Source organism: Cetorhinus maximus, chromosome 19 (genome assembly GCF_964194155.1).
Source record: "Cetorhinus maximus chromosome 19, sCetMax3.hap1.1, whole genome shotgun sequence".
NCBI lineage: Eukaryota > Metazoa > Chordata > Chondrichthyes > Lamniformes > Cetorhinidae > Cetorhinus > Cetorhinus maximus.
The window spans coordinates 52,922,501-52,950,045 of record NC_135897.1 but is presented as its reverse complement, the minus strand read 5'-3'; the positions used below and the strand labels follow the sequence as shown (position 1 = coordinate 52,950,045).

The 27,545-nt window shown below is 42.8% G+C and overlaps 1 protein-coding gene across 1 annotated transcript in view; it reads left to right on the top strand.

Annotated features, from left to right (window-relative positions):
• pex5la (peroxisomal biogenesis factor 5-like a) overlaps positions 1-27,545 on the top strand; it is a 194,311-nt gene that overhangs the window by 157,798 nt on the left and 8,968 nt on the right. The window contains exons 9-14 of the mRNA XM_078563858.1: positions 2,592-2,708; positions 3,787-3,930; positions 13,812-13,882; positions 19,861-20,058; positions 20,245-20,410; positions 22,288-22,445. Coding sequence (XP_078419984.1) covers positions 2,592-2,708; positions 3,787-3,930; positions 13,812-13,882; positions 19,861-20,058; positions 20,245-20,410; positions 22,288-22,445 — 854 coding nt within the window. The remainder of the gene's footprint in view (positions 1-2,591; positions 2,709-3,786; positions 3,931-13,811; positions 13,883-19,860; positions 20,059-20,244; positions 20,411-22,287; positions 22,446-27,545) is intronic.

Here is a 27,545-nt window from a genome sequence, read left to right as displayed (position 1 = left end):
ATAAAGGGGAACCTGTAGATGCGATGTATTGGATTTCCTAAAGGCATTTGATAAGGTTCAACACCAAAGGTTACTACACAGATCATTGGTGTAGTGGGCAACATATTAGCATGGATAGAGGATTGGTTAGGAAGCAGAGAGTAGGGATAAACAGGTCATTTTCGGGTTGGCAAGTTATAACTAGTGGAGTGCCACAGGCATGAGTGCTGGGGCTTCAACTATTTACAATCTATATCAGTGACTTGAATGAAGGGACTAAATGTATGGTTGCTAAATTTGCTGCTGACACAAAGATAGGTAGGAATGTAAGTTGTGAAGAGAACATAAGGAGTCTGCAAAAGGATATAGATAGGTTAAGTGAGTGGGCACAAATTTGACACATGGAGTATAATGTGAGAAATTGTGAACTTGTCCACTTTGGAAGGAAGAACAGAAGAACAGTTTATTATTTAAATGGAGAGAGATTGGAGAACTCAGCGGTACAAAGGGATCTTGGTATCCTGGTACATGAATCAGAATAAGTAAATATTCAAGTACAGCAAGTGATTAGAAGGGCAAATGGAATGTTTTCTTTTATTGCAAGGGGTATTGAATATAGAAGTAAGGAAGTTTTGCTACAGTTGCACAGGGCATTGGTAAGAACACATCTGGAGTACTGTGTACAGTTTTGGTCTCCTTACTTAAGAAATGATGTAATTGCTTTGGAAGCAGTTCAGATAAGGTTTACTCAACTGATTTCTGGGATGAAGGGGTTATCTTATGAGAAAAAGTTGGACAGATTTAGCCTGTATCCATTGCAGTTTAGAAGAATCTTATTGAAACCTATAAGATCCTGAGGGGACTTGATGGTGGTTGCTGAGAGGATGTTTCGCCTTGAGAGAGAAACTAGAACTAGGGGACACAATTTAAAAATATGGGGTTGCCCATTTAAGATAAAGATTAGGAAAATGTTTTTTCTCTGAGGGTCATTAGTCTGTGGAATTCTCTTCCCCAGGGAGCAATGGAGGCAGGGTCATTGAATATTTTTAAGGTTGAGGGTTAAATAAATTCTTAATTGACCAGGGAGTCAGAGTATAGGGCTAGAAAGGAAACTAGAGCTGAGGCCACAATCAGATCAGCCATGATCTTATCAATAGGTGGAGCAGACTCAAGGGGTTGAATGGCCTTCGCCTGCTCCTAATTGGTATGTTCGTATGAGATATAGACAGGTTAAGTGAGTCAGTAACAAGGTGGCAGTTGGAGTATATTGTAGGGAAGTGTGAGCTTATTTACTTTGGTAGTAAGAATAGAATAGTAGGATATTTTTTAAAAGGTGTGAACCTTTTAAATGTTGATGTTCAGAGAAACTTGGGTATATTTGTACAAGCAATACAAAGTTAGCAGGCAGATACAGCAATTAGGAAGGCAAACAGCATATTAGCATCATTGCAAGGGGATTGAAGTACAAAAATAAGGAAGTCTTGCTACAGTTGTATAAAGCTTTGCCGAGACTACACCTGGAGTACTGTGCATAGTTTCAGTGTCCATATCTGTACTTGCCTTGGAGGTAGTAGAGTGAAGGCTCACTAGACTGGTTCCTGGAATGAGTGAGTTGTCCTATAGGGTGAGTAAATTGGGCCAATGCTTCCTGGTGTTTTGAAGCATGAGAGGTGATATATTTAAACATACACGTTTATGAAGGGACTTGACAGGGGAGACATTGAGAAATCCAGAACATGGGGATATAGCCTCAGGATAAGGGCATTGAATTGAGGAGAAATTATTTTGCTCAAAGGGGTGTGATCTTTAGAATTCTCTGACCCAAAGGGATGTGGATGCTCCGTTGTTGAGTTTATGCAAGGCTAATATGGATGGAATTTTGGTCTCTCTGGGATTTAAGGGATACGAGGAATGGGTGGAGTATTGGAGTTGAGGCAGAAGAGCAGTGATAATCATATTGAATGGTGAAACAGGCTTGATGGGAAGCATTATCTACTCATGCTCTTATTTCATATATTCATCACATTAAGTGGTCATTTTCTCCTGCAAGATTAAAAAACCATGCAAAAATATCAGCAACAAATGAACTAATAAATAAATATCAATGGTTATAATTGAAATTAAATGGCCCTAAAGACTTAATCAGTTGATGGTATATTACATTGTAGATATATACTGCTGCTTAGGGCTATGAAAAAGGCAACTTTAATCATTATTTGGAAAAACTGAATTATTAACTTCATATCATGTATTCAGTTTACCATTAGTGTGCATAGTGAAGTATGTATAATTAACAAAAGCACTAGCATTCTTGAGGTTGCATTGTCACTCAAAGGAAATCTTTGAAACCTTTCCTGAAAGAAGCTTCCAGAGAACCATATTTTGTGTGAGCTAAAGTAGACTTATCCTTTCTATTTTCTTCTTAAGCATTCACACTCAAACTCAGTCTCATCTAGCAAGTATCTCATTGTGCTGTGACTTATAGAAAATGCCAGCTTAATTAGACATCTGATGCTTCATGGATTGCTGCCAAGTATTCTCTATGGTTTTTGAATTGAAATTAGCTCGTGATTGAAGTATTTTAGCTTTCGTATTTTATTGTTCTCTACCAGTCTGACACAGAATTCTGGGATAAAATGCAAGATGAATGGGAGGAAATGGCACGTAGGAATTGGATTGCAGGAAATGAACAGCCACCAACAAATACAACTATCTCCCCACATGAGAAGGTGATCTTAAAAAAATACCTTCAAAATATGTTGCTTTATAATCACATTTTTGCAGCTAGCAAACGCTTGGTTATTTGATTCTCTTATATATTCAAAATCTACCTGAAAATGGTGACAATGAATTCATGCAGTATAATAAGGAGAGGTATCTATTATGCAGGACAGAAATGAAGAAAATATAGCTGAAAAAAGTGCGAACCTTTGGTGTACTATTACCTCATGCTTTACACAAGATGGATTCTGATCGTCTGCCTCATATTGAACAGAACCCAAGTAGCAAATAGTGGATAAAAGAAAAATACTGCAGATGCTGGAAATCTGAAACAAAAACAGAAAATGCTGGAAAACTCAGCAGGTCTGAAGAAGAGTCATACGGACTCAAAATATTAACTGTCAGCATCTCTCCGCAGATGCCTGACCTGCTGAGTTTTTCCAGCACTTGTTTTTGATGTAGTAAATAGTGAGTTTGATGTGGGTAACTGTAGTGATGATGGTGTGTTACAGTTCACTCGGAGTCCGAGTTGCTCTGACAATGTGCATCTTTTACATGCATGTTGTAGTCTGGAGCTATGGATAGTGATGGTAGAGACTCAAAGTTCTTTCCTTCGCATAGCTGGCCAAGAATCTCTCCCACTCTTACTGCCTGCCATTGGCATGTGTTGGAAGGATTTACAGGTTGATACTCAATTTGGCCACATTAAGAACGCACCTTCCTTGGCCATCAAGCCCTGGGGTGGGACTAAAACCTGGAGCTTCAGACTCAGAGGCAGGGACATTACCCATTGCACCACGAGACCTCCGCCCAGTAAGTGTAGTGCTAACCAGTTAAAACAGCAAATTAATGAGGGGTGGAAGGAATCAAACAAATGTTGCATGAATAATTTTTGAGGTAATTATTAATGAAACAATTTAATTATTGTAACCCCATGAATAGCAAGGTAATAGTGAATAAATTATATTAATTAAAATGCCTATCGAGCTATCAGTAAGCAGAACAATTTAGTTCTAGAAGTTAGATAAGCAATTCTTATGACTTTTTTTGTGAGATGTTATTGACTTCAGTTGACCTTTACTACAGGGCTATTACTTTCACACCGACAATCCCTTCAAAGACTGGCCCAATGCATTTGAGGAAGCAATAAAAAAGCAGAAAGAAGGAGATTTGCCCAATGCTGTCTTACTGTTGGAATCAGCAATTTTGCAGGACCCCTATGATGCAGAGGTAGGCTAATGATGTTGCACAATCATAACTTTATTTTAAAAAAGGCAAAATATGCCAACAATCATATAAGTTGAAGTAATGTGTAATGCATATCACTGTGTTTTTACAAAAAAGAGATGCATTTTGCTTGGTCGCAGTGCGGTATGATATATACAAGCATTAGATGTCCTATATATATATATATATATATATATATATATGGACCTATTATTAACTCATTGTGATCACTGTATTCCAATGTAATTTTCAATTAAGTGCTATATCAAAGTTGGGGTGGGGGGTTAGTTGGAGAACCATTATTCCTCAATAAAGCACATATCGCTTTACTGTTTCAAGCAGAAATTAAATAGATTATATGTTCATACACTGCTTATAATTCCACCATATTTGGATGGGGCTTTCACGTGCAAATCTGAATTTTGAAATATTACTAGTGGGGCTATACCTAATGATACAAAAGGGTTTATAATGCTTTTTCATTACTAATTTTTGGAACCTACTGTGAAGTTTGAAACTGATATAGGCTTTTTTACAACAACAATTTGTATTTGTATAGTTATGCTAACATAGTAAAACATCCCAAGAAGTTTTATAAATTCAAAATCTCTTCACATGACCCTTCATTAATGGCATTCTAGATCAGCAACTAGAAAATGCTTGAACATCACCAAGGTATGTCTCTTCCTTGGATTTGCCCTGGATTAACCTTCTGTACCCAGGAACATATGCAAATTTTAGCATAACATACTGACAGTCATCATTTTGGAGCCATTGTCAGTGTGTCTATGTTCTCTGGTAAAAAATTAGCATGGAACTGACCTATGAATGTCCAGCTGTTAATGGAATGGGCTCATGCAATGGCATACTGTAGGCAGAAGTTCTCAAAAGGAGTGTTTACCTACAGTGTATAGTGCAGTCGTGATTCCTGCTCTACAAATCACCTAGTGCTACATCATCACTTACATAATCTAATTCCCCTTTAGTTGAAGGTATCTGAGATGGTGCTTAGGAACGAAAGAGTAAGTGATGAGACAGCACGAATGGCATCGGTGGAACACAGGGCAGGTGAAGGTCCAGGGTGGGCTAGATAGTAACCTCCTCTCCCTCATCTTCATTATTCTCCTCATCTTTGTATTGTCATAGTCAACATGGAAGAAGTCTATTCTCTCCTTCATTGTCTTCTTCCTATTATTGTGAGTCTGCAGAAAAGGAGGGAATAAGCGAAGTTCTGAAGTAGTCATTCGACTTGACACATTAACTCTGTTTCAGAGGCTGCCAGGCCTGCTGAGTATTTCCAACGCATTTTTTTTAAATTATAGTACAAGCTAAGAGTGGGTGACCGTATCCCACTTGGGCTCAAGAAGACAGAGAAAGCTTTTCACAGAAATCCCATGGCAACTGTGTAGCATGCCATCACAAACCTACTACCAGCATTCTAGCGTAAATCTCCCACTACAAGATTAGCATTCCTTCACATCAGCTGCATGACAAGCTCCTCGTAGGGAGCATCTGTTGATGTTGGGAATGGCTTCTTTGATGCCCTGAATCCCACAGGCATTGTATGCCAGTTTATGCTGCAATTCAATTTGAATGAATTGGTCAAAGGTAGCAATTGGAGATTATTTTACAGGTGTCACTGGACAGTCGATGCAAGTAATTTGGTGGTATTATCTTGTTAACGTGGAGAAAGAAGTATGGGGTTTGTATATGCAAGTAATTGTAATTTAGGGAGGTAACTACATATGCTTTAAGACTCCTTGATTAGGTCCTTTTTAGCCAGACGGTAGTGTGAATGTTTAGTTTGAGGCTCTTAATTTTAGGCGGTGAAGAATGCCAAAGGAAGAAAGGGGAGACTGGCCAGTGTGCTATCTGACCTGCCCCGGTCTGATCATTGAACTAGTTGCTGCAGTGGAGGCTGGGCCATTGAATATGTTCAAGGCTGATTAGACAGAATGTTGATCAGCAAGGGAGTCAAGGATTATGGGGGGGGCACAGCAAAGTGGAGTTGAGGCCACAAGCAGATCAGCCATGATCTTATTGAATAGCGGAGCAGGCTCAAGGGGTCAAATGATCTACTCTTGCTCCTAATTCTTGTGTTCTTGTACTGTGTTGTGACAGTCGCACATGAGCCATTCAGTGCATCCGCCTGGCATTGAACTTAGTGATCTAAATGCCATCCTACTTCTCTTCTGCAGCCTCGGCCGATTGCTGCAATCTGCAGTTAAACTTGGCTTTTTAAAAGTTAATTTCCTAGCACCCAAAACATTATTTCTCCTTTACATGGATTCATGCTGGCGATCCTCCAATGGCTAAGCAAATAGACTGATGCATAAAAATCCTGGCAATTGGAGCTCTGTAGAGCAGAAGTGATTCCAACCCTAGATACATTGGCTAAAATCCAACAGAACTCACTAAGTGGTATTTTGGAACATCTGTGTGCTTTCAACAAATGGTTAAAAAAAAATCAGTATTAAATATTCCATTGATATTGTACCTGCTGGTTTATCTTGCTTCTTTGTATATTTTATTTCATTTCACTTTAGTCGAAAACACTTAATCTATCAACTGGAGAGTTCAGGAGTATAAAGGGGGGGGGTGGTTTTCAGACAATTTATTTTAACCATATAAAAAGTAGATTACTAGCTCAGAGAGATGCTACATGCCATTCACTATATGCAAAAGGCTGAGTTTTGCTTCAGTCGCCCAGTACATTACGGAATAAAATCAGAAAATGCTGGAAAAATTTCAGTAGGTTAGGCAACATCTGTGTAGAGAGGGAGAAACAGATGCTGCCTAACCTGCTGAGTTTTTTCCAGCATTTTCTGTTTCTACTTCAGATTTCCAGCATCCGCAGTTTTCTGCTTCTCAATTAGTACATTATGGAAGTTGTTTGTTGCAGCAAATAAGAGTAGCATGTCAGGCAACAGCCCAACTTGTAACAGGTTAGACCTGCTGGGAGCATGAGTTGGATTATTTGCTTTAGTGTTGAAACACTGGCCAAGATTTTCTGTGCCTGCTGGCGCCGGGCATGTTTGGTGGCATGAGCGGACAATATGGTGACAAGGCCAAAAATCAGTTTCACCATGTCGTGAAACCAGTTTGCGATTGCCCGCTCAGCTCGTCGATGGCACCATCAGACATTGGGAACCTCATTGTACTACATCAGCATATGGTTATAAAGCTAGCCTGCCGAACTCATCCCCCCACCCGCTGAATCGTCGGCCCACGTCGTGGGGGGGAAACATGCAGGTGCACAACACGTCTTGACAACTGTGACCTGCAAAAGTCGAGGTTTACAGCCAGGGCCTTACTCACATCACAGACACCCAAGGAGCAGAAGATGCTGGAGCCCAACAGCAACTGAATCACGGGATCCTAGAGTAACATCCATGGCATGCTGGGTGGATTCTCATGGACTTGGCTCTGCTGCGAAGCAGCTCACGGAAGTTGGAAAGTCACCATCGATGCTCACAACGGATGATGGTCGAGGGGGTGGGAGAGGAAGGTCTAGGGTCGACTGGGAGAGGAAGAGGTGTCGGGGGTATGAGGTTGGGAGGGAGGGAATGAAGGTGTCGGGGGAGTGAGTTTGGGAGAGGGGAGGGAGTCCAGGGGGAGGAAGTGATGTTCCCCTGCCTTCTGCTGACTCTCCACGATAAGTTAGAAGGCTGAATCCAGAGGCTCATCATCTGACTCGGACCTCACAGATGCCTCTTCCCCGGCAGTCCTCCGAGTGCCAGGGAACTTGCACAAACCTGCCTCCTGTTGCTGCGGAGAGGAAGGGAGTCTGGAAGGTGGAAGGATTGTGGAGAGGGGAAGGAGTAAAGGTGGAGAAAGAAGTAAGGGTGTAGGAAGGAGTCAGGATGGGGGAAGGAGTAAAGCTGAAGGAAGAAGTAAGGGTGTAGGAAGGAGTCAGGAAGGGTGAAGCAGTAAAGCTGGAGGAAGAAGTAAGGGTGTAAGAAGGAGTCAGGAAGGGTGAAGCAGTAAGGCTGGAGGAAGAAGTAAGGGTGTAAGAAGGAGTCAGGAAGGGTGAAGCAGTAAGGCTGGAGGAAGAAGTAAGGGTGTAAGAAGGAGTCAGGAAGGGTGAAGCAGTAAGGCTGGAGGAAGAAGTAAGGGTGTAAGAAGGAGTCAGGAAGGGTGAAGCAGTAAGGCTGGAGGAAGAAGTAAGGGTGTAAGAAGGAGTCAGGAAGGGTGAAGCAGTAAGGCTGGAGGAAGAAGTAAGGGTGTAAGAAGGAGTCAGGAAGGGTGAAGCAGTAAGGCTGGAGGAAGAAGTAAGGGTGTAAGAAGGAGTCAGGAAGGGTGAAGCAGTAAAGCTGGAGGAAGAAGTGAGACTGGAGGAAGGAGTCAGGAGGGGGTAAGCAGTAAGGCTGGAGGAAGTGAGACTGGAGGAAGGAGTCAGGTGGGGGGAAGGACCAAGGGTGGTGGAAGAAGAAAGGGTGTCTGAGGGAGTCAGGAAGGGAAAGGGACTAGGCGGGTGAGGGAGCCCAGGGGGGAGGGTGGGGGGGTGGTGGTGAGAGCACTAAGCTGGAGTAGGGGTTCCAGGGAGGAAGGAGTCTGGAGGGTGTAAGGGGTTCCAGGAGGGGAAGGGGTCCGGAGGGGGGAATGTCAAAGTGAATGTGCAAGGGAGGGCTCTCATGACTTCCTCCTGGGAAGCGAACTGAGGGTGGGTATGGTATGAGGGAATGGTGAGAATGACCAAGGGCAGAGTGAGGCGGTAGGATGAGGATTTGATGGTAGTGGTAGAAGGGATGGCGAGGGTGGTTGGTGGGGCCTCGAAGGCAGACACGAACCCTGGGGGTGGGAAGGAGGAGGTCGGGGAGGTGAATGGGGGCGGGATTTTCGAGAAAGAAGAGAATGTGCACATTCACTTGGACATCCCCGAAAGAAAAGTTGTGGCTGGTAGGTCATGGAGGGGAGGTGGTAGGTGATGCCAGGGGGGATAACTGTGATAGGGGAAAGGAAATGGGTGACTGGGGCAGGGGAAAAGACGGGGGGCAGCACAAAAATCTGAATACAGACCTCGCTGTCTAAATCAAAACTGTCATTGTGGGCGAGATCAGGTGCTGCATGGGAGTGTGAACATTGGGTGGGCAGAGATGCAGGTCAGCTCAGCTGGACAACTGAAAGCGAACCCCAGCAGGCAGCATTCAAAATGTTCAGGATATTGAGGTGAATATGAAATGTAAAGGATCCGCATGCGTGGCGGAATGCTTGCACAAGGCTCCAAAAGGCCCTGCCTCCCCACCCCCACACAAACACACACACACACACATACACATTCCCCCTCTAGAATCACTCGTTGGCCAGCTGCTCCGCCTGCGGTGACAGAGGACGAGGCTGAGGGGGTCACAGGCAAAGGGGACTCGGATGGAGCGGACAGCTTCCGAGTTTCCTGAGTAGATGACCCAGGGGTGTCCAGCTGCTGCTCCTCCTCCCTTCAGGTGCCCGAGGGCCCCGGCCTGACTCCTTGAGGGGAAGTAGTACCTGGGAGGACATCGAGGTGCCCCATTTCCCTCTCGCGTCGCCACTGCAGGAACTCACCCATCTCCACGTTCTGCTGGACCAGGGTCTCCATGGTGTCCGTCATTCTTCCCATGAGACCTCCATATGCACATATGGGCACCACTTCATCTAAGAGCAGGCAGACACACTCCTCTGACTTGCATGCCACCCTGCTGAGGGCTTCCAACAGCTCTGTGTGATATTCCCCTGCCTTCTGCTGACTCTCCATGATAAGTTAGAAAGCTGAAGCCAGAGGCTCATATCTGACTCGGACCTCACAAATGACTCTTCCTCAGCAGTCCTCCCAAGTGCCAGGGAACTTGCACAAACCTGCCTCCTGCTGCTGCGGACATGTGTCCATGCGGTGACCACCAGATTATGAACCTGAGCCTGCTCTAGATGTAGGTCCTACTGAGGTGTGTGTCTCTATGCTGGTGCAGGATGTGGGTAAGCGCTGTGATGGGTCCTTCCAGGCTGCTTATTTCCAGCCCTTCAATGTGTCCTCTTGGCTGGAGGTGAGGACATGGATGGAGCTGGGGGACTGGCTGGCTGAGAGTGGTGGTCGCTTGGCAGAGCTCCCTGTGAGCCAAAGTAGAGATAAGTAGTGCATAGCAGCAGAGTCAAAAGCAGGAGAGAGAGCATAAATGTTGGGTTCATTTCCTATTTGTGTCCCATGCGTTCAGTCAGATCCACCGACGTCAAGCCAGTGTTCTTCTCTGACTACTGCCTCCTACTGGCTGACTGTTACTTACAGGAAGACCAGAGGGTTGGCAGGGGGACATTTATGTTGAGAGAGGAATGATGTGGTGCTGGATCCTTACAAGGTTGTTTGCCACTGACCTCCGTCACTGCAGGCACATCCATGCCCTCACCAGTCAGTGTGAGTGAGGAGCCTAATGTGGCCACTCCACGCACCCCCCCCCCCCCCCCCCCCCTCCCTCCCTCCCCTGGTCTGGGACCTCTCCCTGCTGCTTTGAGCCAGCTTCTCCCGCATGAAAACAGATGGAGAGAGTGTGAGCGGGACACATGGCACTGCCTGGAATGTTTGTGTGGTGAGCGGAGCCATGAACAGGATGAGGATGTGAGCTCAAGAGGATATGAGCCTGAGGGAGATGTGAGGGTGTGTGTGAGAGTTAGTGGTGTTGTTCCTTGAGGTGTGAGATCCCCGTGGATGTGTGATGGGTTTCTGAATGTGAGAGTTGAGAGTGATGAGAAGAGTGAATTACCCTGGTGGAACGGATTAAACCATTCATCCTGTAGCGGCACTGGGTGGCTGTCCTTTTTTGCAGGGCATTGGCGCTGACCACAGCTGCCACCACCTCCCAAGCCGGATTAGTGAGATTGCCTGCGCCCAGAGTGGAGTTAGAGGGCACCACGATGAGCCTCCGTTGTATCCAAAAGGTGCTCGAGGGACACGTCATTGAAACTGGGGGCTGCAGTCTTTTTGCTTTTCAGGGCATGTCTTCTTTGCAATAGTTGTGGGCTCGAAGCGCTGGACTTTACACGTGGCGTCCGGGTTGCTAAAGCGGCAAGGTGATGGTGTGGTGGGCAAATGAGAGCCTGCCCGCCATGGAAACAGCGTGTTTCCTGGGAATGTATAATTAATGCGGAGGGTTTGGGATGATACGACAGGAAAAACCGCCATTGCATCCAGTGGGTAGAAGGTCATTTTTCCCACTCACTACCGCACTTAGTACAAGTCTGAGACAATTCGGTCCACTTTCTCCAATCCACACTCCTAGAAAAAGTGTAATGCCCCGTAGAGAAAAGGACTAGTGAGTTTAATCTGTACAGTCTAAAGATCCACAAAAAAAGTCTCTGCTCCCTGTCAAATGTCATGCAGTGAATGTTAAATTAAAACATCTAGAGTTTCTCGCTTTTGAAACACATTTATTTCATTACATATCTACTTGGTACTTTGTTCATGTGTTTCTGGGAGGGAGGGAGAGGAAGGTGTGAGGGCGGATGCGCGGGAGATGGGCCGGACACGGTTAAGGGCCCTGTCAACCACCGTGGGTGGAAAACCTCGGTTAAGGAAGAAGGACGACATGTCAGAGGAACTGTTTTTGAAAGTGGCATCATCAGAACAGATGCGACGGAGGCGAAGGAACTGAGAGAATGGGATGGAGTCCTTACAGGAAGCGGGGTGTGAGGAGCTGTAGTCGAGGTAGCTCTGGGAGTCAGTAGGCTTGTAATGGATATTGATGGACAGTCTATCACCAGAAATTGAGATAGAGAGGTCAAGGAAGGGAAGGGAAGTGTCAGAGATGGACCATGTGAAAATGATGGAGGGGTGGAAATTGGAAGCAAAATTAATAAATTTTTCCAGGTCCAAACGAGAGTATTAAGCAGCACTGAAGTAATCATCGATGTACCGGAGAAAGAGTTGAGTTTAAAGCCATATTTCCCTACTCTGGCCATGTTTGCTGGTGCACTCTTATGTTTGTGCACTCTGTCCCTTCCCGTCACCATTACCCTAGTTACTTCTGGTTACCATTACCTGTATCGTGAGCTACCCTGTACTATTGCCTGTCTTTTCTCTTGAACTTTCCAAATTTTGCCTCACATGAATCTCACCCTAACCCTCGCACCGCCAACCCTCCCAACCCACTACTCTCCCATCCGCTATTTAGTTTAAAGTTCTCGCTATAGCCCTAGTTATATGACTCACCAGGACAATGGTCTCATTCCTAATGGTACAGCTCTCTCTTTCCCCAGTACTGGTGCCAGTGGCCCATTTTCCCCACACCAATCTTTGAGCCATGCATTCAACTCTCCAATCTTCTTTACCCCATGCCAATTTGCTTGTGGCTCAGGTAGTAACCCTGTAATTATTATCTGTGTGGTTCTACATGTTAATTTAGCCCCGAACTGCTCAGACTCCCTCAACAGAACTTCTTTCTTAGTCTTCCGCCATTCTGTTTTTCCTACCGAAGCAGAGAACTTCACACTTATCCACGTTATACTGCATCTGCTATGTATTTTCCCACTCGCTCAACTTTTCTAAATCACCTTGAAGCCTCTTAACATCCTCCTCACCAATCACATTCCCAGCATGTTTCATGTCATTGGCAAACTTGGAAATATTATATTTGGTTCCCTCATCCAAATCATTGATATATATTGTGAATAGCTGAGGCCCAAGCACTGAATCCTGCGGTATCCTACTAGTCACCGTCTGCCACTCTGAAAAAGACCCGTTTATTCCTACTCTGTTTCCTGTCTGCTAACCAATTCTCAATCCATGCCAATACATTACCCCCAATCCCATGTGCTTTAATTTTTCACACTAACCTCTTATGTGGGACTTTATCAAAAGCTTTCTGAAAATCTAAATACACCACATCCACTGGTTTTCCCTTCTCTATTCTGCTAGTTACGTCCTCAAGAAACTCCAGTAGGTTTGTCAAACATGTTTTCCCTTTCATAAATCCAGGTTGATTTTGTCTAATCCCGTTGATATTTTCTAAGTGTCCTGTTATCACATCCTTTATAATAGATTCTAGCATTTTTCCCTCTACTGATGTTAGGCTAACCAGTCTGTAATTTCCTGTTTTCTCCCTCACTCCTTTTTTAAATAGTGGGGTTCCATTTGCCACTCTCCAATCTGCCAGCACTGTTCCAGAATCTATAGAATTTTGGAAGATGACAACCAATGCATCCACTACTTCCATGGCCACCTCCTTTAGTACCCTGGGATGTAGATTATCAGGCCTTGCGAACTTGTCGGCTTTCAGTCCCATTAATTTCACTAGCACTATTTTTTTTAATAATACTAATTTCCTTCAATTCCTCCTCCTCACTAGACCCTTGGTTCCCTAGCATTTCTAGGAAGTTATTAATGTGTTCCTCCAGGAAGACAATTAAAGTAGTTGTTTAATTGCTCTGCCATTTCCTTGTTCCCTAATAGAAATTCTCCCCTTTCGGACTGTAAAGGACCTACATTTGCCTTCATTAGTCTTTTTCTTTTTACATACTTGTAGAAGCTTTTATAGTCCACATTTATGTTCCTTGCAAATTTACTCTCATGCTCTATTTTTACCCTCTTAGTTCACCAGCTTCCCTATGTTACAGTTGCAACACATCACCTGCCCTGCTGCCTTTGTGTTTTATTTAACTAATTAGGTTTCAACTTCCATTTTGTCGCTTTTGATTTTATCACCAGCCAATTTGAAAATCATTCATCTGTTCTGTATTTAATTAAAGAATAAAAATATATATACAAAAGACTAGTAATTTGAAACAGGATGAAGCTGGCATTTTTTAAAAATCTATTAAAGATTGTATTTTTTTACGTAGATATTAAAGTTGTATTGTAATTTTCTGAATATAATCATTATTATTGTTGCTTCTTTGCATCAATTTTGTTGGTATGTGCACAGGCATGGCAGTACTTGGGTACCACACAAGCAGATAATGAAAATGAACAGGCTGCAATTGTCGCTCTCCAGAGGTAAACCCTAACAAAGTATAAAATGTCTACATTATTTTCTGTATCAGCAAGTGCAAGTTATAATATGTTGTTTCCTCTGCAGGACATAGTTTGGTCCATGATTAAAGCGTTAATTTTTTTTTTAATTATACAAAATTTGAATAATGAAAAATGGGTTTAGCAGGGGAGGAATCTGGTATGAGCATTTATACAAGGAGGAATAAATGTGACTGCCTTCATGACTCATTGGGAAAAAAAGAGTCAAAGTTGCAAATAAAAAGACATCCCCTTCATCAAATTGCTTTAACAAATATTTGCTTTCATTTGTCATCATTCTCTTAACGTAGCAAGAGCTACGTTAAATGCACAAGACATTTTTAGGCCCTGTTTTATTAGGTTGGAAAAAAACCTAGTTAAAGATGAGAAAGTTCGGGTGGTTTTGGCTGTTTCATTTATAGTATTTTTCCCACTGGTTGCTGCCGTTAGATATAATAGCTCCCTCTGGAATCGAACCTTCTCCTCGAATCCTTGTTGCAGGATTTAAACTGCATTGCTACATATTACAGAAGATAGAAAGCGATGGTTTTGGTACATGACTAGCAACCCAGAGGTGGCAAATTTAAATCCAACTGACTTGTGAAATTTAATTCAATAAATCTGGTAATTTTATAGACCAGTGCCCAATGTCCTTCCGGGGGAGGAACCTTCCACTCCTACATACTCTGGCTGACATGTGACTTGAGCCCTACAATATGTAGCTCTCTAAATGGCCTAGCTCACCACTCAGTTCTAGAACAGTGGCCACAGAGCAGCATCATATCAAAGTTATCCACAATGACCCTTGTGTCATCGGATCAGGACAAGGCTTGTGCAATCCCAGCCCAGTTGATCATGTGGAGATTTCCTCAGTAAGATTTGAGGACTGATGCATAAGTTGGGAGGGCTGACCCACTGCCCGATCAAGCAACAGCATAATGTACAACTTCAAGTCAAACCTATTGTCAACATCCCAGACTCTGCCATCGCTGTCCCTAGGTATAGGATATCCACCATTCAGAGGTTGGGGCACAGAGTATATGTGACCCTGAACTTGACACCAGACCACAAGGCTGTGTGTCCCTCAGTATATCTCAAACTTGTACACTACTTGGAGGAAAGACAGAGGAAAACAAAGATATATAATAAGTTGTGGGTGGGGACTTCAATGCCCACATGAAGTATGGCTCAATAGCTGCTGCATCCTAAAAGACATAAATCCAGGCTAGAACATGAGTCAGGGGGTGAAGAAACCAATGTGTGAAAGTAACCAGCTTGAGCATGGTTTTACAAATCCATCTGTCACTGATGTGCTTTTCCTCAATAGCATTGTTAAGAATGATCACCATACAGTCTTTGTGAAGTGAAACGACTGGATTCTTCACCACAATCGTCTCTGAAAGGGGGTGAAATTGCAATGCAAACTGAGACAACACCTTGCACTGATTTCTACCGCTGACTAACTGTCTTGGCTTGGATTAGTTTACTCAGCCTATACTGTCTTGGGCTGCCTCTTTGACACCCACCCCAAGTAGATGGTGGCATTGATTCTCAGAACCTGTGTTACCCCTGCTTCCCCTTGTCCGACATGCAGAAAATGGTGATAGGTCCTAGTATGTGTCTGTAACAGCTCTCGTTCCCCAGTGGACCGGGAGGGTCTTTGTAATGGCCTTCTTTGCCTCCAATCTGATACTCTTACTAGATTTGAACAGACTTGTGCCAATTCCCCAATCTTTGGCATTATTGTGCTCCTTGAAGTTTCTGGCCACCTGTTCTCATGGTGCTGCAACAGCAGTAGTCCTGACAAGAGCCTGTAATGCATGAATTATGAACCCTGGGCTATGAAACTTGGGTCAGGGTTGGTGAGGTGGGCAGAAGTCCAACTCTGCCAAAACAATGCTGCTGGGAGTGGAATGGGGTTATAAACTGGTGAAACTACCACACACAGCTGCATGTATAATAAATGCCAAAAACAGCAGGCTACTCTTAGACCTAAATAGTCCCACAATTTATGAATAAAATAAAATCATTGTAGCCCTACCACATCCAGTTGTGAATGATGGTGGACCATCAGGGAATTAACAAAAGCAGAACATCCCCAGCTATGAAAGAGCCCAGTATAAGTACAAGAAAAGGCTGGCATGATTCCATACAGAGTTAGCCAAAAATGACAAATTGATGACCCCACTAGGTATCCAAAGGCACAAAACAGCCGAGTATGCTGGACATTGCAAAACATTATGGACCTTGAGTTATGGATAGAGATAAGTAGCATAGTCTTTACGTTACTGGACTAGTGATGCAAAGGCCTGGACTAATGATCTGGAGATATCGAGTTCAAATCCCACCACATTGGGGAATTTAAATTCAATTAATACACTAGTATCAGTAATGGTGACCATGAAATACAGATTTTCATAAAAACTCAGCTAGTTCCCTTAATGTCCCTTGGGAAAGGAAATCTACTGTCCTTACCTGGCATGGCCTATATGTGACTCCACACCCACAGCAATATGGCTGACTCATAATTGCCCTCTGAAATGGTCTAGCAAGTCACTTAGTTGTACAGGGATGGGCAATGAATGAATAAAAAAAAATCCTGACAACAACCTATAATGTTCAAGACCTTTGTGCCACAGCCAGCCAATCCCTCAAACTAACCTATTCATGCACAGCCTAGATATTAGCATCTATTTAACAATATGATAAATAGCCCAAGTATGTCATATCTACAAATAATGAAACAAGTCTAGTCCGACTAATTACTACCCTATCATCTTCCTCCCAGTCGTCAACAAAGTGATGGAGGGACTCTCCAAAAGTGATACCTGCTCAACAATGGTCAGTTTATGTTTTGCCAGAATTTGGGTTCTACACTTATGGTCTTGATCCAGGAATGAACACATTCATAAATGGCAAAGAAGAGTTAGGAGTTAATGCCCTTTGCATAAAGCAGCATTCAACTAAGCATGGCACTAGGGAGCCTCAGAAAAATGTCCTTGACCAGCCAACTTCACTGCTTCATCAATGATATTCTCAGCAACATAGAAGATGGAAGTGAGTCTATTCACTGACAAATCTATCGTGTTCATCAGTAATGAAGTAGCCCATACCGGTCTATAGTGGGACTTTGGCTGAAAAGTGGCAGGTAATATTGGCAGCACGTAACCAGACAGAGAGCACCTCCAACAAGGAAAGATGCATTCACCTCCCCTTGAACTTCAGCTGTGCCCCATTGCCAAGTTTTTCACCATCAACATGCAAAGGATTACCATCGACCAGAAGCTTAACAGTACCAGCCATATCAACTTCACTACAAGCCTCAGGCACAGGCTATGTACTCTGCAACAAGTGACTCACCTTCTGACTTCTCAAATCTTCTCCGTCATCTACAACACTCATATCAGGAGTATGTTGGAACATGTGTTACTTATCTAGATGGGCACAGCTGTATTCAAGAAGCTAACCACTATCCAGGATAGTGCAGGCCACCTGATCAGCACCCCTGCCACTGGACATCGTCAGCCACTTCTCTGCACAGTAGCTAGAGAAGGCACTACAGCAACTCCCAAGCTTTACTTTGGCAGCTCCTATAAACACTGAAACTTGTACCATCAAGAAGTACATGAAAAGCAACTTCAAAGTAACACCATCACCAAGTGCATATATTCTGGGATGTATATTGCCTTCATTGGCATCCATAGAATGAAACAGCACAGAAGGAGGCATTGACCCATTGTGATTATGCCTGTTCTTTGAAAGAGCTGTCCAATTAGTCCCACTCCCCTACTCTTCTCCGTAGTCCTGCAGATTTTTCCACTTTTTTGAAAGTTATTATTGAACCTGTTCCCATCGCCTTTTCAGATAATGCATTCCAAATCATCATAACTCAGTGTATTTATTTTCCCTCATGAACCTCTGAACCTTTTACCAGTTTCTTTAAATCTGTGTCATCTTGCTACCAACCCTTCTGCCACAGTTTCTCCTTATTTACTCTATTAAAAAAGTTATTAATGCATTGAAGACTAACTATTGCAGGCCACATGTCTATTAAACAATTTGCCAATAGTTGAATCTTGGGATTCCCAAATCAATACCATTGTGGAGTCACAAGTAACACAAACATCTGCAGAGTTCAAGAAAAGATCCAATGGGGATGGGCAAAAGTATGGTTTTGACATGTACAATATGCAAGGTGAGGACTTGAGAGAAAGTGAAAAGCAAGTGTGCAGATTCAAAACCAAGGAAGAGTAAGTAGAAAAAATGACATCCGAGACAATACCTTTGAAATTGCACCATAGAACTCTAACCTATTAGGAATGCTTACCACATTCCATTGAGATTCATCTCTTCACTAATTTAAACTGCCAACATACGAAAAACATCCATATACTAGCATTGCACTGAGTAATTTCACAGCTAATGTAATAGATTAAATGTGAAGGGAATGTAATTATAAGAAAAAGAACAAAGATAAAAACAAAATTATGGTGATTAAGAACATCCCATAGTGTCAGAACTAATATAGACTCATCTTTTCTCAACTAATCTTGTCCAATAAGTTAGCCAGTAGTCACATGTGACTAATTCAGAATCCAGATGTGGATCATTGCACTTCTGATTAATAAATAAAAGATGAGTAAAACATATCATTGGGCATGTGATCTCAATACTCTGGTTTGCACTGAGTATGCAGGTATACTTTAACTGTTTGTGTACTTGTCGGTAAAATGGTAGATGAAAAGGAGAGTAACAAATGTTTGTTTGATAACTATGACTACTTTACTTCCTTGGTTACTGATAGATGGTAGATGTTAAATATACACACAAAGCCCTGTACATAAGGTGTTTTCTACTAAAATTACTACATCTGGCTAGTCAGCAATTTCTGTTGGACAATCCAACACAACCTTTTCAACTTCTCAGCTTTAGCTTTTAAAACATTGATTTAGAGACCTGCTTTGAAACAAATTCCTAAACATGCTATGTTGGATGTAATTCATGGGCAGAATTTTGCCCTTGGCGTGTGGGGCGGGCGGGAAACCGCCCGATTGGCAGCGCTCTGCGATTTTACGCAGGCGGGCCAATTAAGGCCCACCCAGTGTGATACGCAAGCGGCAGCACTAAGCACTGCCTGTGTGGGCAGTGGGGGTGGGGGGAGTGCAAGCAGGCCTAGTGAGAACTTCATGCATGTGCACGAGGGAGCACCGAATAATCTCCTTGAGGCACGGAGCTGCCTCAGGGAGATGAAGAGGTATTTTTCAAAATAATAAAGAGCAGAAAAATGTAATGAAACATGTCCCCTCATGTGACTTTGTGAGCGGAGACATGTTTTTAATTAAAAATTAAAGCTTTTATTTCATTTGTACTTAATTTTAGAAACCTCATCCCTCCTGTGGATGAGGTTTCCAAAAAAATGCAAAAGCCGCTTGGCCTTTTTGCCTGCCCGCCAACCGTTAGCTTGAACGGGCAGTGAAAAATTAAGCACAATTGTTAACTTAACAGCCTTAATAGGCCTTTTAATTGTTGGCGGGCGCATTGCCAGCTCTGGCACGTCCCTGCCAACCGAACTATCATGCGATCACGCGTTGACATCGGCATGCTCAGCCGAGGTCATCGCGCATCGTTTCACACTTGGTCGGGTCAGGCGCGTGCCCACCCACCGAGCTAAAAATCCTGCCCCATGTAAATTCATTAGTTAGCCATTCCAGCTACAATCCAGCATCTCTTATTGAATGACTGTCATTTAATGTAGTACACTGTTGGAATTAATATATAATTGCCCAACTTGTTGAAATTAATATTTCCTAAACTATTTCATTTTTTTTAGTAAGTTGTCTAACTTTAGTTTTACAGTCCTCCTGATCTTAAAGTTATTTCCAAAGCATTAAATATGCTGTAGAATGAAAACACTTGTGCCACACCAGCCTTTGGAAAATGCGCATATCCATTTTTCTTTCTAGATGTCTGGAACTGCAGTCTTGCAACTTGGTTGCTCTTATGGCATTGGCAGTAAGCCTCACCAACACAGGTCTACAACAAGAGGCCAGTGAAGCCCTAAAAAACTGGATTAGACATAACCCCAAATACAAGTACCTAATAAGAGGAAAAACTGGGTCTCCAGCTCTTGGAAGAAAGGAATGCAAAGAAACGAATGGCAGGTAAATCCAAATCAGTCTTTTAGTTAATGGTAAAGAATTTGTTTTGCAAACATAACTACTGCAATTGCCAAAAGAAAGTAAGTTTGCATACAATCTATTTTAACTGTATGGTTGAGTTAATTCACCGACTTATAAATGGAAAACGCTCTTAGTTATTTGATACTCAATTACCATAAACCTTTTTAGTTTATTCCTTGCAGAAGTGAAGGATTTGTTTTTGAAAGCAGCCCATCAGAATTCTGATGCAATAGATCCAGACCTGCAGACTGGACTAGGTGTACTTTTTAACCTCAGTGGAGAATATGATAAAGCTGTTGAAGCATTCAATGCTGCCCTGACAATTAGACCACAGGTAAAATCTCACTGTTTTGAATGATTACATATTTTTACTATAATCATGATTTTAGTTTTTTTCGCTTTTGCAAAACTAAATTGGGAAGAGATCGTGACAATTAAAATTGGCTATCTTCTGTGAGCAAGAAGTGGGAGTTCTCTGTTTAGTATCTTTTTGTTTGATATTGCATTTTAGCTTCATTTTGCCATACAACCCTATATACCTAGATACAATAATCATGTATGAGGAAGTGAACAGTGAAAAATTAGAACCATCATCATTATACAGGGACATTTTTATCTATGAAATGCCTGCCAAGATTCACTTCAGTGTTCAACATTTTTATTTCACTAAGCAATAGTGAGATCCAGTGGTCAGACAGGTAACACATGCTGCCCTATTTCAATCCACCAGAATGTATGTGATTCTCATATTTCATATGAGAATTAACTCTAAACTAAAAAGCAATTTATTTAAACATGGAACAGGTAAATGAATAGTAGGCAGTGCAAAACAATATTGGGCCAGATTTGGTGATCCAAGACAAATGAACGGCGCCAGCCATTTGTTATACTTGACCATAGACATTCTGTGTTGAGTCAGCATAACCCAGCCTGTTTCCTGGTACGAGACTGAGTTCTGAGATAAAACCAGCTATAGTAATGTTATTTTAAAGCCTTTGTAAGTGTACTGAAACAAACTCCCAATTTTTTAAAGAAGTACATTTTGTTAATCACATTAAATAGTCTACCATTTTTGCCAACTACAGAGGATATTTGTTCACCAGTTTGGTTGATCTATGATAGTTAAACACTGAATCATTAAGTTCCAGTCAATGATAGTGCTCAACAAATTGACACCGATGATAGCATATTCAAAACACATTAACATATTAAACTGCCTTTTGTTCTCTAGGAAGCCAGAGACTTGCTGATAAGCCATGCAGGTCACCCATTTGGTTTCACTAACCTCTGCCACTGCCAAACAGGAAAAGGAAATTGGGAACTCTGCTCCCACTCCGGCCACCAGCGCCTTCATGGTTTCTCCAACTGCGTCACCATTGGGTGTCTCAAAACCTCAGCCCTGCCTGCTGCCTGCTGCCTGCCCCTCCCACCTGCTGCCTCCTGCCCTCTTCCCTCACTGCTTGCACACTGCAGTCCCTCGCCACTCCCTCACTTCCCGCCGCTCCCTTCCGCTTCCTCCGCAGCCCGTCGCCACTCCCTTTGCTGCTGGCCTACATACACCCCCTCCCTCCCATTTCGCTCATACTTCCCCTCGCTGCTCCGCTCGCCATTCCCTCTCCATTTCGCCCCCTCAAACCTGTTTGTTGCTTCCTTCGCGGAATAGAAGGGAGAAGCAAAGGGACTGGCGAGAGGGAGCGGGGACCAAATGGTGAGTGGGGCGTGGGGAATCAGCAAAGGGAGCTTGTGGGGGGGGGGTGTGTGGTAGAACAGAGAGAACCTGAACAGTGTTACATTTTCTTTTCTTTGTTCGGTCTTCATCATCTCTAATACAAGCAGCTTCCTGGGATGTTGCTGTCACAGGCACTGGCACTGCATCTGCACATGTACAGGTAGTGCTCCCCCTAGTGTGGCAGCACAAATAAATGCAGCCTTCTATTTTCATGTTGCTGGAGTGCCACAAAACCAACATCTATTAGGATAGAATTTGTCAACAAATATTGTCACACTCAGGTTTCTATATGCACAATTTTTACGCTGCAGTCATCACATTTAAAGTTATTGGGTTAAATATTTTTTTAAATAACCAACAACTGCAGATAAAACACACGAAGCAATGTGGTGTAAAAACATTAATAAGTCATATGTGAATTTTGTCATTTGGAATTTCACTGACAATAGCTTTAAAAATACACATACATATATACTTCCAAGGATTACTTATTGTGGAATCGACTTGGAGCCACTTTAGCAAATGGAGATCGGAGTGAGGAAGCTGTTGAGGCTTACCAAAGGGCTTTGGAAATTCAGCCTGGCTTCATCCGATCAAGATACAATCTGGGAATCAGTTGCATAAACCTGGGAGCTTACAGGTAAGGGCTAAATTCAGCTTTCTTTGAAATTTAAATTTGTAATTTGACTTTGTATTTATTGAAGAGAGGCATTCAGTACTGGCAATTTGAGCATTTTTCCCATTTTGAAAATTAAGTCCCATATCAAGTACTTTAAAATGAGGCATAGCACTACTTTTTAAAACAATGGGATGAGGTTTCCTTTGGCTGCTCGGTGTTCAGAAAATCACAATGTAGCAGAAAGGTTCCCTCTGATTTGCTATTTATAGTGCATGGGTAAATCTGTTCTCTTCGAATGCTTTTATGATTTCATGAGAAGAAGTAGTGCATCAAAGGAAATGTTCCCATTGTGGTTGCAATGTTGTTAACAGCATGGTGATAGCAAGAAACCTTAAAGTATCTTGGTCTGTCTTGCAATATAGCTGATGAAAGTAGAATGCGATTCTTGAAATTTGATTTATTTTCCTAATTATGTGGTTAAAGGATATTTGTGCCTGCACAATCTAAGATAAGAACTTGCATTTGCATTGTGTCTTTCACAACCTCAAGATGGCTCAAAGTGCATTAGGGCCAATGAAGTACTTTTTTGAAGTGTAGTCATTGTAATGTAGGAAATATAGGAACAAATTTGTGCAGAGCATGTACCCACAAACAGCAAAGAGCTAATGACCAGATAATCTGTTTTAAGAGATGTTTGTTTAGGGATAAATATTGATCAGGGAGAACTCGCCTGCTGTTTGAATAGTACCATGGAATCTTTTACATCACTTCAGAGGGCACACATGGCCTTGGTTTCATGTCTCTTTTGAAAGATGGCAATTCCCTCCATATTGCACTGAAATACCAGCCTGGATAATGTGCACAAGTCTCCAGGGTGGGACTTGAGCCCAAGAACTTGACTCTAGTACTGAGCCAAGGATGAAACCTAATGGTAAACTAAATGACTAGAACTACAAAGAGACAAAAAAACCTGTGATCCTGGAGCCAAAATTTACCAACCATATTACTTGACCTAATCATCAGACATTCCCTTTGTCAAAATCATTTCAAGAATTGGATAAACATCTGAAGAACAAAAAAAAATTCACAGGCTATGGAGAAAAGGGGGGTGGTTGGGTGGTTTTGGGACTAACTGAGTTGCTCTTGAAGTCAGCTGGCATGAACATGACATAGTAAATGGCGTCCTTCTGTGCTGTAACCATGCGATGATTCTACAAATATTGTGCTGGCAAACTCTATGCCAGCATACAGCCAGTAGTCAGTAATTACAGTAACAGCAGACATTGCATTAAAGAAAGAGGCTTTTGGGCTGAGATCAAAGCAGATGGCTCAGGCTCGGGGTGGGGCTGGCAGCAATGGTGGCCAGGGAATGGCAAATGGAAATCCAATATCCAGGATTGATCTGGTCACCTTTTTAGGAACCACAGCCTATCAATCGTTCATCTATCAGCGACATTGAGGGAAACATTTTCCCCCCATTAAGGGGAGGAAAGTGTGGGAGTGGGCGCAGGCGGGGGCGCCGCCATTTTACATGGGCAGGCCAATTAAGGCCCGCCCAATGTCCACTTGGAAGCGCTATGCGCTCCCTGTGCGGGCAGGGAGGATTCCCTCAGCCGGATGTGTGCTCTTTTGCGCATGCGCGCAAACAAGCGCACAGGTCTCCCTGAGGCTAAGTGCTACCTCAGGGAGATCGGCTCGGAATTAAAATTTTTAATACAAATGATAAAAAAATTTCCCTGACATGTGCTCTCATGTGACACTGTCACACGAGTTGGGACAAGCCCATAACTTTTACTGAAAGATTGGATAAAAATTTAAATACCATCATGAAACCTCGTCCTGCCCATGGATGAGGTTTCAAGATTTTTCCGAAGCCTGCCAGGGCTCCCGGCCTGCCTGCCAACCTTAAGGTTGGACGGGCAGGCCCACTAATGGCCTTAATTAGTTTTTCAATGGCCTCAATTGGCCGTTGACAGGTCGGCGGGCACAGCTGACTCAGCTGCGCCCTCGCCGACCTGAAAATGGAAATGAGGCGGGGTGACGTCAGGAGTTCCACCCGACGTCATCCCGCGTCATTTTACGCGTCGGCGAGAGGGCCCCGCCCCCACTCGTCAACTGGAAGATCCTGCCCTGGGTCTTCTGTGGCTCCACTGACAATACTTTACTTTAGCGTTGCCAAATCTCTCACCTCCTCAAAACCAGGTGGCTATCCGTCCTAGATGCTCCAGTGTAGCACCCCCTCTGCAGTACTGCCACACCCAACAACACCCCTCAAAACCACCTAAACACTACAAGCTCCACATATGCTACTAAACTCCACAATTTTCCTGCACCAAATGTCTGCTTGCTACATGTTACCTACTGTTTCCATGGATACCCTAGACTTTGCTAAAGGTAAAAGATAAACATTCAACTATATAAACAAATCAAGGTTGCTAGAATAGTTAAGGCTGCTAATTTATGGATTTCACAGATTAATTTGAGCTGTAGAACTCAATCCGCAAACCAATGATTTTAAAAGTTGCAGGATACCATGTAATGAAAACAGAATTTGATTTAAGTCACATTAAAATAATTCCTCTGATACTACTTTGTGCATTAAGTAGCAATGGCACCCTTTTGTAATAAAACAGCATATGCTATAACTCTTCTAGAGCAACATAATGGAAGATCTGTCAGTGACACTATAAAACAGCACATGTGGCGCACATCTCTTGTCTGTCTGATTTATTCACACCATGCCAAAGACAAATAAAGGAACTATCTAAGAATGGGCTGTGTTCTTGATTGATGTTTTAATGAACTTGAAGCGTTTACTTCACAGGAATTAGATTTTGTAGCCTTAAAGGAACCAAATCTGTACTTCAGCAGAAGAGTGAAGCGTTATAATTTATGATATTGTGTTCTTTTCTAAAACAGAAAAATATAAAGATGCACTATAGAAAAAGTGATGAATTTTCCTTTGGTGTATGTTCACAAGGAATGTTAATAGAAATAAGGGATTACCATGACATGACGAAACACTAAGCACTTGGGGCTTTTTCACAAAAGCCAAATCAAGGGTTGGCCTGATAAAGATCTTAAAAGATAATGTAGAATATGATTTGGTAAATCGTGACAGATTATTTCCAGCAGTCAGTGAAACAGTCCCAGATGGCTGCAAAAAGAATTAAAGAAAAAAAAATTAGGAAAAAAATCTCTTTATATGTATGATTGGATTAGAGGATTGTTTGTCATAGGATCTATAATTAAAAAAAGAAATAGTGCCTGTGAGAAGAAGAGAATTTTAAAAGGTTGGGAGTATACAAGATTCCTGTGGAGAAAAACACTGAGACAAACATCATGGACCAAACAATTTCTACGCAAAATTATTCTGTTTCTAATATGAAGATCTTACACAGATATAAATATTCATTAAAGGGAATAGTGCCAGAAGTCAGCTAATGTTGCTCCTTTATTTAAAAAAAGAGATAGAACAAGTCCTAGGAATTATAGACCAGTTCGCTCAGTAGGCCGTACGAAAGATAATGTAATCTTTATTCAAAGCTGTAATAGAAAAATATATGCCACTAAATTTGACTTCATAGTGCTCAGTTTTTTGATGCTAAAGGGCCACTTTGCCTCCAAAACAGGGCCCACAGCATGTGGGCACACTTCTGATTCTAGCCACGGCAGATGCCATTCTGGTAAGGGCCTGCGACGCTGATTTGGTCGTGAGCACTGCCATTTTGCAGCTTAATGCTTCAACTAATACCTTCCCCTAACCCTGTACAGTCAAACTTTGCGTCCACTTGCAGAAAGGACTGCTCCTCCCCAACAACCAGTTCTACTTAAAGGGATCAGGGATCATCAACTACTTTCAGATGAGTTACTGATTGATTTCTGCTGACTTTTGCTGCAATTGTAAAAGTGTTTGATACTGTTCTTTAAAGTTGCTGAAGACTACAGGGAGTGGTGTGGCATGTGCTGTAGAACTTTCTCCTGACTTCAAGGATTCCTGCTTGCACTCTCAGATGTGGTTGCAGGCATATGCACCACCCTTGGACCAGAGCATGACAAGGAGAATGCGCAGAGATGACACAGAGCAGGATAAGTAGCTATAGGAGGGGGAGAAGGGGTCTCAACAGGAGGCGATATCTGCCCACAGTGTTCAGGGAGCAATTTCCTAACTGAACCTCAGTGAGGAACAGTGCGTGAGAAGTCTCCACTTCACTAAGGATGTCCTTACTGAAATCTGCCACAATTGTAACCCCAGAGCAGGACAAGGACAGCATTGCCAGTGGATTTGAACATGATTGAGGCCATGAACTTTTATGCTTTTGCCTTCTTTCTGGATTAGGTGATAGAAGCATGTTCCATTTGCATCTACTGCCATCCACTGTTGCATAAGTGCCCTCTATCCCATGATAGCTGAATACTTTTCATTCTCTTTGCCCAGGGAGATAAAGGTGAAATAAACATACAGCTTTGCAAGGATTGCAGACTTCTCAGTGGTGTGGGATGTTATTGAATGCATGCATGTCGCTTTGTGGGTGTCACATGTTTACTTTGTACCTCAACTGAAGGGATTTCACTACCTCATCATTCAACTGGTGTGCAACCAAATACAGCATATCATGCAGGTCAATGCCAAGTATCCTGGAGGCAGTCATGATGTCTTCATTCTTTAGCAGTTTGTTGTACCATCTAGATTTGAGCTAGCATGGCAAACCAGAGGGTGGCTACTGGGCGACAAAAGCTGTCCTTTGACAACATGGATCATGACTCTGGTGTGCAACCCATTCACACATGTGTAGCATGTATATGATGAAGGCCATGCGGCCACATAAAATGTGAATAGAGCAGACCTTTGGGGTGCTGAATACTGCTGCCTGCTCGGGAGGAGCCTTGTAGCACTTGGCAGACCATGTGTCAAAATTCATGATGGTCTACTGCAAGCTGCACATCCTCACTATCTTAAGGGCACAGCTCCTGCCATTAGGTATACAGAAACTAACTGAGAAGGAGAAGGACAGCAGGCAACCAGAACAGTCCCTTTTTGCCTGGGCTATCCATATTCAACTCATCTGACTAATACCAGTCAGCGTAACCCCGATTTCCATTTACCAACAGTCCCAAACC